Here is a 17839-nt window from a genome sequence, read left to right as displayed (position 1 = left end):
TGGGCCCCCTTGGAATTGCGATCCTGGGCTTGCTCCAACTGCCAGCGCGCAGTGCTTGCGTATCCCAGGAGCGCAGTTAGTTTGATGCGTCCCCTGGGATCACGTGGGCCACAGGGAGCCAATCGGAGCAGGGAATGCTTCATTCATAAGTTTGACAGGAAGGGCTGTCAAACTTATAAATACTACAAGCCCCAAAACATCACTAAATCTTCAAATAAATTTACAGGAAACTTTGATTTATCCGGAGGTTAACTGTCCAGAATGCTCGAGCCACCGGCAAAAATCAGGAGCCGTTTCGTTAGGTTTTTTCCTTTTCGTTGCTTTTTTTTCACCAGTCAGGCTCTGCAAGGTCTCGCTGAAGCTGTTGCTAAGCTACAGAGATGCTTGCAAGGTACGGCCGACTGTTTAGAAGCTGTTGCTAAGCAACAGGGTTTGTTGCCAGATACGGAGCTCAAAATCTCCGTATGTTTCAACATTAGCGCTGGCTTGTCCGGCAGTTTTGATGGGACGGCAACAGCTCGGTCCCGTCAGTGCCGGATAACACAAAGTTTCCTGTAAAAAAAAAAAAAATCACATTTTTATAATAAACTATAAATTACATGAAATAACTATTTTAAACAATACTTTAAATTTTTGAAAAAATTAATTTTATTTTCTAACAGGGCTAAAAATAAACTTACCTTTCTTTAAAGTATTTATAAAAATAATAAACCTGTGGAAAAAATGTTTTAATTTTAATTAATTTACCTCTTACCTTGTAAAAAGCAGGCCTTACGCCTGCTTTTTAAAAGTGTAACTCCTGGAGACTTACCCTCCCGGGAAAACCTGGAAAAAAAACGTAAGTTCGATGCGCACGCGCAGCCTCCCCGCGCACGCGTTCGACCACTGAACCCCTTCTTTCAGGGGAACGGAAGTGCCAGTTTCCCGCGCAGTGCATGCAGGAAACCGGCACTTCCATTGGGCCTACGGGTGTGTACCCCGTGCGTACTCACCCGTGGAGATCCGAATTTCTGGGCCAACGTCTTTGTCTGCAGTATCAATTCGCCTTCCTTAATTTCCAGTTTCATCTGAATGTATATGAAATTACTCCTCCTATGATGTCTTTCCTATCTTTTTGGAACAATCTGTACTGCTATGCATTGAATTCATTTCCACCTTCTGTGTCCTTTTGTGCTTGTTTGGTTTCTTTTTTACCTTTTTAGTCTTGCCCCTCTCCTCGCCCACCATCTAAGTTGTGGTTAAAAGTCATAGTCATAACAGCACAGAAGGAGGCCATTCGGCCCATCGAGTCCGTGCCATCTCTCTGTAGAGCAATCCAGTCAGTCCCATTCCCCCACTCTATCCCTGTAGCCCTGCAAGTTTATTTCCCTCAAGTGCCGATCCAGTCTCCCCTTGAAAACACTGAGTGTCTCCGCTTCCACCACTTCCGTCGGCAGCGAATTCCAGGTCCTCACCACTCGCTGTGTAAAAAAGTTTTTCCTCACGTCCCCCCTGTATCGCTTGCCCAAAACCTTAAATCTGTGTCCCCTAGTCCTTGTATCATCAACTAGTGGGAACAGCCTTTCCCCGTCTAGCCTATCCAAACCCGTCATAATCTTGTACACCTCTATCAAATCACCCCTCAACCTCCTTTGCTCTAGTGAAAACAAATCCAGCTTCTCCAACCTGTCCTTGTAGCTAAGATTCCCCCATCCCCGAAACCATTCTGGTAAATCTTTGCACCCTCTCAAGGGCCTTCACATCCTTCCTAAAGTGTGCTGACCAGAACTCGACGCAATACTCCAGTCGTGACCTAACCAGCACTTTATAAAGGTTCAGCATAACTTCTCTACTTTTGTACTCAATACCTCTATTTATGAAGCCCAAGATCCCATATACTTTGCTAACCACTCTCTCAATATGTCCTGCCACCTTCAGGGACCTATGCACATTAACTCCCAGGTCCCTCTGTCCCTGCACACTCTTTAAAACTGTGCCATTAAGTGTATATTGCCTCTCCCTGTTCCTTCTGCCAAAATGCATCACCTCACACTTCTCTGTATTAAATTCCATCTGCCACTTGTCTGCCCATTCTGCTCGTCTTTCTATGTCCTGTTGCAGTCGATTGCCACCCCCCCCCCCCCAAAGTTTGGTGTCATCGGCAAATTTAGAAATTCTACTCTGTATTCCAATGTCCAGGTCAAAAAGCAATGACCCCAGCACTGACCCTTGGGGAACACCACTGTCTACCATCCTCCAGTCTGAAAAACAGACCAAAGTCGTAGATTTTGCCCCCTCATACGTAGTTTAAATGAAATCCAGTTCCTATCTCTCTACTGACAGCTAATCTTTCTGATCCCGTCAGGTTGACATACCAATCCATTCGCCCTGAAACAATCTCAGTTATCTAAAAGTCCAAGACCTTGGGCCAGCACTAACTGGCTAGCCAATCATTGGCTTCAGCATTTTTATTTGTGAGTACCAGCCAGAACTTTCTGAGACCCTGTGTCAATGACTGGGCCTCTCACGCAGTCGGCAGCTTATCAGAAAATCACGGGCAACGCACCTATGATTTTCCAATAAGCCAACCATTGTGTGTGAGGCCCAAATAGTGGCATGGGGCCTTGGAAAGTTTCGCCTTCTGTCATTTTCCAGAAAAGCAGTAATAACCCAGAGGGCACAGTCCTTCTCACTTTCCAGGCAATGTTCTTAAATTTACATTTGGGATATCTGACTGCTTCCCGGTGTCATTAATTTACGCATGGACTACCACTCTTCTGCTCTGCAATCCCCCATCCACTCTTTATTGTAAAGGGAATGGAGTATAAAAGTAGGGAAGTCCTGTTAGAACTGTACAGGGCGTTGGTGAGACCACACCTGGAGTACTGCGTACAGTTTTGGTCTCCTTATTTAAGGAAGGATATACTTGCATTGGAGGCAGTTCAGAGAAGATTTACGAGGTTGATTCCGGAGATGAAGGGGTTGTCTTACGAAGAAAGGTTGAGCAGGTTGGGCCTATACTCATTGGAGTTTAGAAGAACGAGAGGGGATATTATTGAAACATATAAGATTCTGAAGGGGCTTGACAGGGTAGATCAGAGAATGTTTCCCCCTTGTGGGGGAATCTAGAACTGGGGGCATAATTTCAGAATAAGAGGGCACCCTTTTAAATCGGAAATGAGGAGGAATTTCTTCACTCAGAGGGTCGTGAATCTTTGGACTTCTCTTCCCCAGAGAGGTGTGGAGGCTGGGTCATTGTCTACCTCCACCTTAAATATATTCAAATATTTGAACGATAAGGGAGTCGAAGGTTATGGGGAGTGGGCAGGGAAGTGGAGTTGCGGCCAAGATCAGATCAGCCATGATCTTATTGAATGGCAGAGCAGGCTCGAGGGGCCAAATGACCTACTCCTGCTCCTACGTCTTATGTCCTTTGCTCAATATCCACAACCGTAGTCCTGCCTTTTTGAGAACACAGCATTTTCCCCAGTTCCACTCAAATTGCTCGGACATTTTCTCAATTTCTCCTTCTTCCTAAATACGCTATATGCATCATCCAGTCACATATCAATTTGACAATTATTTCTTCTGTTGTTTCAATTTTCTTCCTGCTCTTTGTACTGCCTCTCCCTTCACTATTGCTTCCCTAACCAGCTCTTTATACACCTTTTCCACCTGGTCCCTATGCACAACTATTTTGCCTATTGAGTCACATATCATCTATGAACCTTTCACACTCACCAGTCCCCATGTGCTATTACCCCATTCTCCAATTCCACTAACCCCTTCAGTTCCTTGAATGCAGTATTCACATTAACAGCCCTGTCTGAACTCCACAGTTGTAACAACCATAAACATATCAAATCACTCACCAACTATTGCTTATATTTCACCTTCCACCTGCTTGTGCAACTGAGGCCCCACATTTTGTATCCATATAATGTCCATTATCTCTCGCTCATTAAATAAAGTACATACTTTATCATTTCTTCAGGGAGCAGCTCTTGTTTGCTGCAATTTAAAATGTTTTCTTCAAATTTTCTATTTTTTTGTTTATAAAAAAATATTATTTCTGTCTCAGTACAAAAATGGGACCATGGGCCCAGTGACATTTTTTGTGCCCCCTTTTCCTGTCCTTATTATCTACACGCCTCCTTTCCTGAAGCCGTATAAATCACCTCTAATAATTAAACAATTGCTTGTTCTTGGATTGGCTTTGGAGCAGGTTTATTAAGTGTGCACGCATGCAGATGTTATGGAGTGAATGAGAGATATTTTCTTTAAATATGTTTACAGTATGAGGGTGATATATACTGGACCTTTTAGGATTGCTGATGATCCATTTCTGATGCATTAAAGCTCAAATCCTTCCCTAAAGTTACTTGGCTTGTAGTCTAAGCTTTAAATATATAACTTAAAAAGTAGTTCCAGTATCAGTATCCTTTTAAAATACTGAACTGCTGACTGATTGCCGTTTTTTTACCTAACTGCTTGTGTTGATTCTCCTGCTCCTGTGGGTTTTTTTTAAAATGCTGGTTATTGATGACCTCCTGGGATGAAAATCGCCAAGTCGAGGTTCCTGAGGCCTGTGGTGTGAAAGAGAGCTAAAGTGACAGAAGCTAAAGCACCCTAGGTTAATGACTAGATCTCTGGTGGTAGTAATTCATCTCCCTAATACTACTGGGTTCAGTAACTCCCCCAAGTCTGCTTCCTTCAATTATGTAGTTGCCGTCGATTTGTTTGTTTAAACCAATTTTATTTAAAAGGCGAGAACACAGCACAAAAGGGTGAAACTAAAATTAGTCATACTTTTTTTTTAAATAGGAGGTTCTGATGGCATAACACATTCCTTTACATTGCTCTATCATTCTTTCTAACACTGTTTTCTACAATCGCACAGGATGTACCGGTCTAGAGGAACTTACTGGAATTGATCCATCTTTTGAAGAATTTCAGCCAATACTCTTCAGCGAAGCTTCCAAAGGCCTGGAGCGTAGTGTTCAAACTAAACAAGTGAATGCCCAGCTCAATGAGAATATATTGGTTTTTCTAACACGTTTATCTCCATACTTCATGCTAAAGCCAGCCCAGAAATGCCTTGAGTGGCTTATTTACAGGTAACTTGGCTATTATGATGCACCAATGATTTATAAAGATTTTTTTCTTAGAGGAACAGATTTGAACCTTTTAAAAATTTGAATGTCTTTGTTGCTAATGAAAGTGACCTCTGACCAAACCTAGCTGATCACAATTTTTTATTTTGCGATAACAAATGTAAGCAAGGAATTAGTAGATTTTATCAAAGCAGAATAAAACATTTTGCTGAATAATACATCTTGTGATCATAATCCACATTGTTGTTACTTGAAAATAATTAGAGCAATGTGATCTTCAGGGCTTTAACTTGTATGCACTTGTCTCACTAGGTTCCACATCCATCTCTATAATCAGGACAGTTTGATTGGCTGCATTCTTCCCTATCATGAGACCAAAGTGTTTGTGAGAGCCATTCAGCTTCTTAAACTCAGTGACCCAACTCATCGCTGGCACTGGCTGCAACCCATACAGGTAGATAATGTTCAAACAATGTAGTTAGAAACTGGATATGTAAAACTTTTATTCTGCTGAATCGTACTTGTGTTATCTGATGGATAGGAATACTGGATATTCCGTATGGATTTTTGCAGTTGTTTCATTTTGGGTTTTGTTTCAAAAATAATTTTTTTTTAAAATCCGGGCACATCAAAATTGAACTTGGATGATTGTGTAGTGAAAATCGCTGAATGCATTCGGACCAGTCTGTAATTTTCTTGTCTGTCAAAATTGCTTTTTAATTGGCTGAATGTTTCCACAATCCAATTTGTAAATTCTACAGGAGTGTGGGCTGATGGCAGTTGGCCATCTTTTGACTTTATGGGCAGACTCCCAGAGCCAGATATTTTATCAGTGCAGCTCACATGGGTTAATGGGGCCATTTTTTGAGACAATGATTAATTCCCCGTGTGTGTTGTTAGTATTGATGATCCAATAAAGGGTTAGCATTATCTGGTTTTTCGCCTCTCCCAGGAGATCACATGGGTTTGGGAGGGATGTAGAGTGATAGTAGATTTGAGGTTAGGATCAGATCAGCCATGATCTTATTGAATGGTGGAGCAGGCCCGAGGGGCCGATTGGCCTACTCCTGCTCCTATTTCTTATGTTCTTGTGATCACTGTAAACATCTAGCCTCAATCTCAGCCGTTCTTGATCCAGGTGCTGGAAGATGCATAAGTGACATTTATGCGTCAGTTGATTTAGGTGGAAATAATGCAGGAAGAGGAAAAAAAGAAATGATTACCTTTGTGGGTATACAGCACTTGATGGGATATGAGCTGTTCTTTAAAAGAAAGAAAGACTTGCAGTTATATAGCGCCTTTCACGACCTCATGACGTCCCAAAGCGCTTTACAGGCAATGAATTACTTTTGAAGTGTAGTTACTGTTGTAATGTAGGAAACACAGCAGCCAATTTGCGCATAGCAAACTCCCACAAACAGCAATGTGATAATGACTAAATAATCTGTTATTGTGATGTTGATTGAGGGATAAATATTGGCCAGGACATCGTGGATATCTCTCCTGCTCTTCTTCGAAATAGTGCCATGAGATCGTTTACGTCCACCTGAGAGAGTAGACAGGGCCTCGCTTGAACGTCCCATCCAAAATATGGCCCCTCCAACAGTGCAGCACTCCCTCAGTACAGCACTGGAGAGTCAGCCTAGATTTTTGTGCTCAAGTCACTGGAGTGGGACTTGAACCCGCAACCTTCTGACTCAGGCGAGAGTGCTACTAACTGAGTCACGGCTTTAGCGAGGTATGGTGTGAGACGAGATACAAGGTGGTATCTGAATAAGAAAAGAAGGGGCCCACTATGAGATACAGTCTGCTCTGACCTGAATCAGTCATTCTCTGCTTGGTTGATATAGTTGCAGTAATTGAAAACTACCATTCCAATAAGTTGTTGCATTTTTCCATTGTCTGTACAGAAACCTGGCATCCCATTGGCAAGAAGCACTTTAATCACACATTGTTACAAAGATCTGAACTTTATGGATTTTATCTGTAGTCTGGTAACCAAGACTGTCAAGGTTTGTACGTTCAAAACAAATTCAGATTTAAAACTCTTAGCTGCACCAGTAATGTAATTTGAATTTCCCTTTAATAGTTTTTCCACACATATATGCTTTAAAAAAAATGTACGTTTGTTTAAAAGCGTATTGTAAAACTACCATTGTAGATGTGGTATAAAGGATCCCTAAAGACGCTGCAAGGTGTGGTACTGAATCTTGCAGACCGGGAAGCTCCATGGTTCAATGCCTGGCCTGCGCTGCTGATCTCACTTGGTGATACTGAAGACACTACCGCTGGTCTCTGTCCCAAGGCTAGGGAGGGATAAAAGCAGCCACGGTTGCCACTCCTGATTGCTGTCTGTGACTGACGCTGGAAAATACATGTACATTTAGGTCAGCGAGCACAGGATCAGGCTCTTGTGAGATGCCCTCCGTGGTTGAATAGCCTGGCGATTCACTGTCTGGGCTCACGTGAAGAATGGCCACTTGCCGAAATATGGGAGTGTTGCCAATGTTCGTGGACTCATACCACAACCATCAGGAGGAAAATTTGGACATTAAAAAGAAATAACAATTCTAATATGACGTACTTGTAACTGTATCAATTTCACCTTTTTTTGCAGGCATTTGCAGATTATCCTAGCAACACAGCACAGTTGAGGGTTCTGTTTTCTTTTTATGCGTCCACCATTGTGCCAGCATTAAACGCTGTAGAAAAGATAACAGACACCATAATAGCCAAGTTGCTTCCATATATCCAGAAGGTAATGAATAGTGTGTGTATATGAAGTTGAAGCATGTGGGGCACATGGGTTTGCAGCTTATAATAAATATCCTGAATTTAGTTTACTCGATGGTTAAGCCTGCACTGTCCTTTGCGTGCAGAAGCTCAAATGCAGAATTAACCATTAACTCGCTGAAGAATAGATTGGGGATGGGTGGCCTTTGCTCCTTAATACCCCAGTATAATTCTTCAAGTGTTCTAAGCTCCCAACAACTATCAGGGTCAAGTGCATGAAACAACAGCCCTTGTCGCAGTGATCTCTGTTGGTCACTCATACTAATAACCTTTGAATTACACCCTGTGCCCCCATTTGGCTTATGCTGTGCTTGTCATCGGTATTGTAGGGTATTGATGTGTAATATGCTTTTCTTCTAATTTGTAGGGACTGAAGTCTTCATTGGCAGATTACAGAGCTGCTACCTACATGATAATCTCTCAGCTTGGTGTGAAAGTTGTCATGGAAACCTCTCTGATAAACACTCTAGCTCAGCAGATCAGCAAAGCACTCGTGAAGATGCCAACTCTGAAACGAGAGGGACTGAGTTGCCTGATTATTTTACTGCAGCACCAAAAGAGAGAAAATATTAGTAAAAAGTAAGTGCAATGTTCTCTTGTGCGCCGCAGCTTTATTGTAAGCAGGAAGTGCCCTGGGACGTTTTACTATGTTAAAGACGGCATATAAATGCAAGTTGTTGTTGTACTGAGCAGTGGCATCTCCGTTATCCACCATAACAAACGCCTCCTCCTTTCAAATAATGGAATTTGACGGATAATCGAGTCCCTAAATTGTGGCCTTGCATCTATGCAACATCAATACCCAAGGCCTGGGAATGAAGACCAGTTCAATACAGATAACAAATAGTTTATTCACTAAGAAGCGGAGATGAAATACAAATGACAAAAGCTGCACAGTGAGGCAGTGCCTTGTACAAGCCTTTGTCCTGTGAAGATCCTGACTGATGGTTCCACTGTATTAATTGTTAACGTTATTAAGAATCAGAAATATTGCAGAAACTTGGAGCCTCTCTGGCATCCAGTGGTTTGCATTTGCTTTAGTATTTTTGGGGGGGATAGGGAGGACATAGAATATATATACTAATTCTAGAAGTACTACTTGGACATTTAATAAAAAATGATGGGCCGTATTTTCCGATCGGAGGCTTCCCACGTGTGGAGGCCGCCGATCTGGAAAAAGTCTACGCACTTACCTGAGGGCTCCCGAGGTGCGTATAGTTCCGATCCTGGGCCTCTCCAACTCCAGGTGCGCAGGGCCCACGTATCCCAGGAGCGCATGCGGTTCGCAAGCGTCCCTGGGATCACGTGGGCCATGGGGAGCCTATCAAAGAAGGGAATCTCCCTTCATACACTTGACAGATAGAACTGTCAAATATATGAATGGAGAGCACTCCAAAAACACTTTAAAACATTTTTTTTTTTAAAACATCACATTTTTAAAATTAGTTGAAATTACAATAAATAAATTAAATATTTTAAACAAAAATTTAATTTTTTGAAAAAAATAATTCAAGTTTTTTACAGGGCTAAAAATAAACTTATCTTTTTTTTGAAGTACTTTTAAATGATAAATGAGTGAAATTTAAAAAAAAACTTTTTTCAAATCTTATGCTGGTAAAAGCGGGCCTCTGCTTAAGGCACATGGGGTTGGGGGCAAGGTACTGACTTGGATAGAGAACTGGTTGGCAGACAGGAAGGAAAGAGTTGGAATAAATGGGTCTTTTTCCGAGTGGCAGGCAGTGACTAGTGGGGTACCACAGGGATCGGTCCTTGGACCCCAGCTATTCACAATATATATTAATGATCTGGACGAGGGAACTAGATGTAATATCTCCAAGTTTGCAGACGACACAAAGCTGGGTGGGCGTGTGTGCTGTGAGGAGGATGCCGAGAAACTCCAGTATGATTTGGACAGGTTGGGCGATTGGGCAGATGCATGGCAGATGCAGTATAATGTGGATAAATGCGAGGTTATCCACTTTGGTGGCAAAAACAGGAAGGCAGACTATTATCTGAATGGCAATAGATTGGGAGAAGGGGAAGTGCAACGAGACCTGGGTGTCCTTGTGCACCAGTCGCTGAAGGTAAGCATGCAGGTGCAGCAGGCGGTTAAGAAGGCAAATGGTATGTTGGCCTTCGTAGCGAGAGGGTTTGAGTACAAGAACAAGGATGTCTTGCTGCAGTTGTACAGGGCCTTGGTGAGACCACATCTTGAGTATTGTGTGCAGTTTTGGTTGCCTTATCTGAGGAAGGATGTTCTTGCCATGGAGGGAGTGCAGCGAAGATTCACCAGACTGATGCCCTGGGTGGCAGGAATGACATATGAGGAGAGATTGGGTCGATTGGGCTTATACTCGCTGGAGTTTAGAAGAATGAGAGGGGATCTCATTGAAATTTATAAAATTCTTACAGGACTAGACAGACTAGATGCAGGAAGGATGTTCCCAATGGCGGGGGAGTCCAGAACCAGGGGTCACAGTCTAAAGATAAGGGGTAAGCCATTTAGGACAGCGATGAGGAGGAATTTCTTCACCCAGAGAGTGGTGAACCTGTGGAATTCTCTACCACAGAAGGCAGTTGAAGCCAATTCATTAAATATATTCAAGAAGGAGTTAGATATATTTCTTAAGGCTAAAGGGATCAAGGGATAGGGGGAGAAGGCAGGGACAGGGTACTGAATTTGGATGATCAGCCATGATCTCATTGAATGACGGAGCAGGCCTGAGGGGCCGAATGGCCTACTCCTGCTCCTATCTTCTATGTTTCTATGTAAGATTTCTAAGGGTTTTCTGCGGGCGGAGGTTCTCCAGAAAGCGGAACTATCCGCCCGCAGAGGCCCTCTTCTACGGCAGGCGACCAATCTGTCGAACATTCTTGACAGATCGGAAATGCCGCTTTTCAGCGCTTGCACTGTGCATGCCTGAAACCGGCATTTCCGATGTCCCTACGGATGTGTACACAACGCATACACACCCGTAGGCATCGGAATATCCGGCCCATGATTCTTTTGTTAGTTCCCCATCTAGTAATGGAAATAAGGAAATATTCTGGGCCTCCATGTGTTCAGTTAACAGAAATTACTATAGTGAATCTGTGTGTGCTTTGTTGTGCAGATTAGCATCCTCAAATTCAGTGAAATTTGAAAACATTTTTATTGATACAGCCTAGTTCGGTTTTTACTAGCTAAGATTCACCACAATCAGTGTAAATAATATAACTATTAATATTTTTGCTGTACATTTGGTAATCAGGGTTATACTATGCATCATTCAGTCTTTGAGATGCCATATTCGGTTTATATTGGCACTCGCTCTACCTTTCCTGGATCCTCTCTCCTGTTGCTGCTCCAGGAGATGGAACACTACTAGCAGGAATTCTTGAGAGAGGAATTCTCACTGGGCATCAGCTAGGAGCCAAGAGTGACACTGATCTTTGTCTGTAACCTTGGACATGCAAGACACTGAATGAAACACTAACTGTGAAGCATGAATCGTTGGCATGTGTGGTGTTCACTAGAAAGTTGAAGGGAAATCTAATAGAAGTGTTCCAACGTTTGAGAGGATAAGCAGTGAAAAATTAATTTTGACTGGTCAATTAATTGGCAATGCGGGGAGATAAATTTAGGACTTGTGCTTTAGAGTATAAAAGGGAAGGTTAGCAGAAATTTTTCCACGCAAAGGGTTATTTGTATATGGAATGAATTATCACATGTACAAAAGCCAGAAAGTTATGCTAAACTTATATAGAACACTGGTTCGGCCTTAGCTGGAGTAATGTGTCCATTTCTGGGCCCCACACTTTAGGAAGGTCGTGAAGGCTTTGGAGCTGGTACAGAAGAGATTCACTAGAATAGTTCCAGGATGAGGGATTACAGTTGTGTGGATAGACTGGAGAAGCTGGGGTTGTTCTCCTTGGAGCAGAGAAGGCTCAGAGGAGATTTGATGGAGGTGTTTAAAATCTTGAAGCGTTTAGATAGAATAAATAAAGAGAAACTGTTTCCAATGGCTGAAGGGTCGATAACCAGAGGGCACAGATTTAAGGTGATTGGCAAAAGAACCAGAGGCGACGTGAGGAAAAATGTTTTTATGCAACGAGTGGTTAAGATTTGGAATGTACTGCCTGATAGGGTGATGGATACAGATTCGTTAGTAGCCTTCAATACGGAATTGGATAAATTCTTGAAGGAGAAAAAATTGCAGGCATATGGGGAATGGGCGGGGGAGTGAGACTAACTGGATTGCTCTTTGAAGGAGCCGGCGCAGACTTGATGGGCCGAATGGTCTCCTGTGCTGCTCTATTCTATGATATTATCTATCTATATATGGAACTATTTTCTTTCCACATGTGGGCATTTAAAGCCTGTTCTCTCTTTCTAAACTCTTACAGTTGTCTTCTCTTCACCGTTACGCAAAAGAAAGCTTCGCCAAACAAACTTCCTCAAAGCAACCAGGCTGTGTTGCAGAGCCAAACTAACGTGTCAGAGCCATTACAAAAGTAGGGGTATGGTAGTGTAGTGGTTACGTTACTGGACTTGTGATCCAGATTCCTGGACTAGGCAGAGAACGAGAGTTGAAATCCCACCATTTTAAAAAAAAAAACAAATGGTCCACTAATGCCCCTTAAGGAAACCTGCCTGGTCTGGCCTATACGTGACTCCAGTCTCACACCAGAAACCTGCCTGGTCTGGCCTATACGTGACTCCAGTCTCACACCAGAAACCTGCTTGGTCTGGCCTATACGTGACTCCAGTCTCACACCAGAAACCTGCCTGGTCTGGCCTATACGTGACTCCAGTCTCACACCAGAAACCTGCTTGGTCTGGCCTATACGTGACTCCAGTCCCACACCAACATGTTTGACTCTTACAACCGAGTGGCCAGCTCGGGTCATTATCAAACCGCTACGTTGCAACGGTTCAGGAAGAAGCCCTGCCCACCACCACCGTCTCAAGGGCAATAAGGGATGGACAATAAATGCCGTCCTTGCCAGCGACATCCACATCCAGGGAATGAATTAAGAAAAAAGTGGATTTGATATTTTGTGGCTGCCTTTGTGTGCCTTTCATGCCATTGTGATTTTCCTTAGTTGGCACAGCAAGTTCTTATTTTCTGACCTATTCTAAATAAATATATAGTCTTTAAATTTCTCTTAATATAAACAGAAAACAGATAAGCGACTTCTCAGATACAATACTTTGCCATTCATGACGTTTTTTCTTTAGGAACACCCTTTGGATGAATGTTTTATCTGTTGGGACACTAACGTGCATCTATTATTTACACTGTGGACAGAATGCGTGATCGGTATATTTTTCTAGCATTCACTAATGTTAGCAGAATAAATCAGCATGAGTGTAAAGGGGGTTTTCCAACTTTATACTCAGTCTGATTTTGTTTCATCTTTGCTAATGCTAGCGCACAGAGGGAGGTATACCCCATGGGGCTGCATGCTGTGACCTGCCATAAATGCCCAGGGCACAGTGCTTTGAGACTGTACCATACTGCTACGTTATATTGGTTTGATTGTTTCATTGCCTTTAGGTTTTCAAAAACATAAGCAAGTAGCTTAGAGATGAAAAGAAAAGGCACATCACGTCTTTTTTTTTTAAACTGTGTTCCCACTCTATCTTTATTTTTTTCACTGAGTAATACCTCACTTGTGTAACGTTCTGTGAATGAACCAGAGGTAGTTGAATATTAATTTGAAAAAGAAGTAAATCTTTGATCTATTTTATTTCAAAAGTCTATAGTGGAATAAATTAAAGTTCAAAGACACTAATTTACACCAAGGGGCTGCTGGAGTGAATGGGCCTTTCTGTCAAGTCCTAACTGGCTGATGATACCAGCTAATTCATTGTTAGACAGGGGAATTAAAAAAAAATATATATAAAAAATATAGTGAAAGTTTCACACTTGAAATGTGATCAAGGTGACTGACGCTAATGGAGCAAGAATTATGTTAGTTGGTTTGATGTGGCGTTGGAATATTTCTGTGGTTAGAATTCCAGTCTTGGAAAATCTTTTATACTCGATGGTTCTGACCATCACCCTTGACTTCTCGATCTCTTTTCAGTATTCTGAATAGGATGTAAAATGAGGGAGTTTAGGGGCAGTGATTTACGGTTATTTGAAAACTATTACCTGGAAGTATCATTTGGGTAAAAATAATGCATGTTATTATACAGACTGATACCTGGAATGGCAGGAATGACGTATGAGGAGAGATTGGGTCGATTGGGCTTTTACTCGCTGGAGTTTAGAAGAATGAGAGGGATCTCATTGAAACTTATAAAATTCTAACAGGACTAGACAGACTAGATGCAGGAAGGATGTTCCCGATGGCGGGGGAGTCCAGAACCAGGGGTCACAGTCTAAAGATAAGGGGTAAGCCATTTAGGACAGAGATGAGGAGGAATTTCTTCACCCAGAGAGTGGTGAACCTGTGGAATTCTCTACCACAGAAGACAGTTGAGGCCAATTCATTAAATATATTCAAGAAGGAGTTAGATATATTTCTTAAGGCTAAAGAGATCATGGGCTATGGGGAGAAGGCAGGGACAGGGTACTGAATTTGGATGATCAGCCATGATCTCATTGAATGGTGGAGCAGGCTCGAGGGGCCGAATGGCCTACTCCTGCTCCTATCTTCTAATGTTTCTGTGTGTTCGAGCAGTGCAAATTGCAAAGCTCCATGAGAAGCATCATTACTGTTCAAGCTGTTTCACAATAAAGTTAGTTCAGACACTAACTTCACATACCTTTATAAATTAAAGGCACTCTGAATATTGAATTGTTCAGACTATACAGAAAGTTACCTGTCGCAACAAAATAGATGAATTAATAGCACAGATAGAAATGAATAGGTTTTATCTAATAGCCATTCTGGGGACTTGGTTGCAAAGTGACCAAGGTTGGGAACTAAATATTCCAGGATACTTAACTTTTAGAAGAGATAGGCAAAATGGAAAAGGAGGAGGGGTAGCTCTGATAATAAACGATGCAATAAAGACAGCAGAGAGAAAGGATCTTGGCTCAGAAAATCAAGAAGTAGAATCAGTTTGGGTCAAGCTAAGAAACAGCAAGGGGCAGAAAACATTGGTGGGAGTTGTTTATAGGCCCCCAAAAAGTAGTTGTAATGTAGGGAAGAGTATAAATCAGGAAATTAGAGGTGCATGTAACAAGGGTAATACAGTAATCGGGGGACTTTTACCTACATATAGACTGGAGGACAAACCAAATTTGCAGTAATACTGTGGATGATGAGTTCATGGAATGTATACAAGATAGTTTTCTAGATCAGTATGTTGAGGAACCAACCAGGGAACAGGCTACAGGAAACTTTGTGCTATCCGGAGGTTGAATGTCCGGCAGCTTCAATCTAATGGCAGAAATCAGCAGCCGTTTTGGTTAGGTTTTTTTTCTTCTCCTAGCATTCTTTTCACAGGCAGGCTCTGGAAAGCGTCTTTGTAGCTTAGCAACAGCTTCAGAGACGCTTCCAAGCTACTGGGCCGAGTGTTTACAAGCTGTTGCTGAGCAACAGTGTTTGTGGTCAGAAAAGGCAGGCTCTGGAAGGTGTCTCTGTATCTTAGCAACAGCTTCAGAGACGCTTCCAAGCCACGGGCCGAGTGTTGACAAGCTGTTGCTAAGCAACAGTCTTTGTTGTCAGATACGGAGATGAAAAGCTCCTATCTGACAACATTGACGCTGGTCTATCCGGAAGTTTTGAGGCAACGGCAGCAGCTCGGTCCCGTGGGTGCCGGATAGCACAAAGTTTCCTGTATTTTAGATCTAGTGTTGTGCAATGAAAAAGGATTAATTAATAACCTTTTAATTAAAAGGGCCCTTAGGAAAGAGTGACCATAATATGATAGAATTTTATATTGAGTTTGAAAGTGATTTAGTTAAGTCCAAAACTAGGGTCTTAAATCTAAACAAAGCAAACTACGTAGGTATGAGGGACGAGTTGGCTAAGGTAGATTGGGAAACTACATTAATAGGAATGACGGTAGTCAAGCAAGGGCTAGTATTTAAAGAATTAATACATAATTTACAACAAATATACATTCCTTTAAGGCACAAAAATCCCACAGGAAAAGTGGTCCAACCGTGGCTAACAAGAAAAGTTAAAGATAGTATTAGATCAAAGGAAGAGGCTTATAATGTTGCTAAAAAAAAGTACTAAGCCTGAGAATTGGGAGGATTTTAGAATTCAGCAAAGGAGGACCAAGAAATTGATCAGGAAACAGAAAAAAGAATGAGTAAATTAGCAAAAGACATAACAACAGATTATAAACGTTTATAGGTATGTAAATAGGAGGAGATTAGTGAAAGTAAACGTGCGCCCATTAGAGGCAGTAACAGGAGAAACTATAATGGGCAATAAGAAATAGGGACAGGAGTAGGCCATTCGGCCCCCTCGAGCCTGCTCCGCCATTCATGGCTGATCTGATCTTGGCCTCAACCCCATTTTTCTGCCTGTTCCCCATAACCCTTGACTCCCCTGTCGTTCAAAAATCTGTCTCTCTCAGCCTTGAATATATTCAATGACTCAGCCCCCATCCGCAGCTCTCTGGGGTAGAGAATTCCAAAGATTCACGACCCTCTGAGAGAAGAAATTCCTCCTCATATCCGTCTTAAATGGGCGACCCCTTATTCTGAAACTATGCCCCCTAATTCTAGTTTCCCCCATGAGGGGAAACATCGGCCCCGATTTTCTGCCAGCCGTCGGGCGGGTTTTCAGGCGGGCGGGGGCCGAAAATTGCAGAAATAGTGGGTCGCGACGACCCTCCCCCCCCCCCACCCCCCCCGGCCTGATTCCCCGCCCCGTCCGACATTCGGACCGCCGTTTCTCCGCGACCCGAATCAGTCCCACCCGCCGCTGGCGGGACTGGCCATTGGAACACTAATCAGCAATTATTACCATCTTTAAACCTATTTTCAGGGGCCGTTGCGATTTTGTGGGGTTCCCCACGCTAAACACGCCTGCGGGGAACCCCGCTGATGAAACCTGGCGTGAAGCTTGCCGGCTTGCTTGCTGTCAGCTGCAGGTCATTTGGGAAAGCTGCGATTTAAAGGGACAGCATTTGTATGGTGAAGGACCTTGTTGCTGCAGGCTTGGGGCTACTTCTTCAAGGCTTAGGCACAGCTGTGGAAGGTTGGAGCCTCACACAATTCTCCAATGTGATCTCCTGGGAAGCCCCTCTCGCCACCCTCACTCAGTGCTTCCTCAGCGGAGGCATCTACGAGAAGCACGGGACGCCTTTTTTTCCTTCCCTTCTTGCCATTAGAGGATCTCCAGCAGCAGAGGCGGCAGCAGCAGAACCAGGAACAGCAGGATGAGCACCAGGCTGCTGCTCACTCACCTGAAGCTGCACAGGCCAGAAGGGGCCAGCGCTTGGAAGTGGCTTGAGAGCACCTTGCTGCGCTTTAGGGGGCCATGGGGACCCATATCTGCACTGGCAGTCCTACTCAGAAGGACTTCCATGAAGGTCTGGTTTCTCTGTTCAATAGATGGCCAACGCTCCTCAAGAGATGTCATTCTCTTATGAGCACTCACCATGTTTTCCGTACCCTGGCGAGTTATCTCCTCCATGGAGGTTGCCAACCTTTCCATGGTGATGCGTTCATGCGCCAATGACTCCACAAAGGCTCTGCTCATGGTCACTATGGACTCCTCCATTCGCTCCACACTCGCAGCGACCCTGGAGACAAAACCTGCCAGAGACTCCTGCACCCGTGCATGGAGATCCATCACTTCTCTTGCGGATGGACCCAGAGGCAGAGGGTCGACATGCAGCGCAGCTGAGCTGAGCTGGCAGAGTCCTGCGCCCTCCGACGAGGACTCTCCACTGCTGTCCCTGTCTCCAGAATCTGCTGAGGCTCACTTGTGAGCTGTAAAACACCAGGTGACAACACTACTCTATGTCCCGAAGGTTCCCCCGAGGTGTGAGTGTC

General features: G+C 43.3%; 1 protein-coding gene across 4 annotated transcripts in view; it reads left to right on the top strand.

The window, feature by feature from the left end:
• Positions 1-17839, top strand: part of heatr1 (HEAT repeat containing 1) — a 120279-nt gene that overhangs the window by 8413 nt on the left and 94027 nt on the right. For all 4 annotated transcript variants that reach the window (XM_085980239.1, XM_085980243.1, XM_085980231.1 and 1 more), the window contains exons 3-7: positions 4880-5096; positions 5406-5547; positions 7004-7105; positions 7711-7851; positions 8254-8465. In XM_085980239.1, coding sequence (XP_085836365.1) covers positions 4880-5096; positions 5406-5547; positions 7004-7105; positions 7711-7851; positions 8254-8465 — 814 coding nt within the window. The remainder of the gene's footprint in view (positions 1-4879; positions 5097-5405; positions 5548-7003; positions 7106-7710; positions 7852-8253; positions 8466-17839) is intronic.

The sequence above is a fragment of the Somniosus microcephalus genome, chromosome 3 (assembly GCF_052327205.1).
Source record: "Somniosus microcephalus isolate GS21.2 chromosome 3, FLI_Smic_1.0, whole genome shotgun sequence".
NCBI lineage: Eukaryota > Metazoa > Chordata > Chondrichthyes > Squaliformes > Somniosidae > Somniosus > Somniosus microcephalus.
Note: the sequence above shows the minus strand (reverse complement) of the source record. Positions and strands in the feature narration are given on the sequence as shown.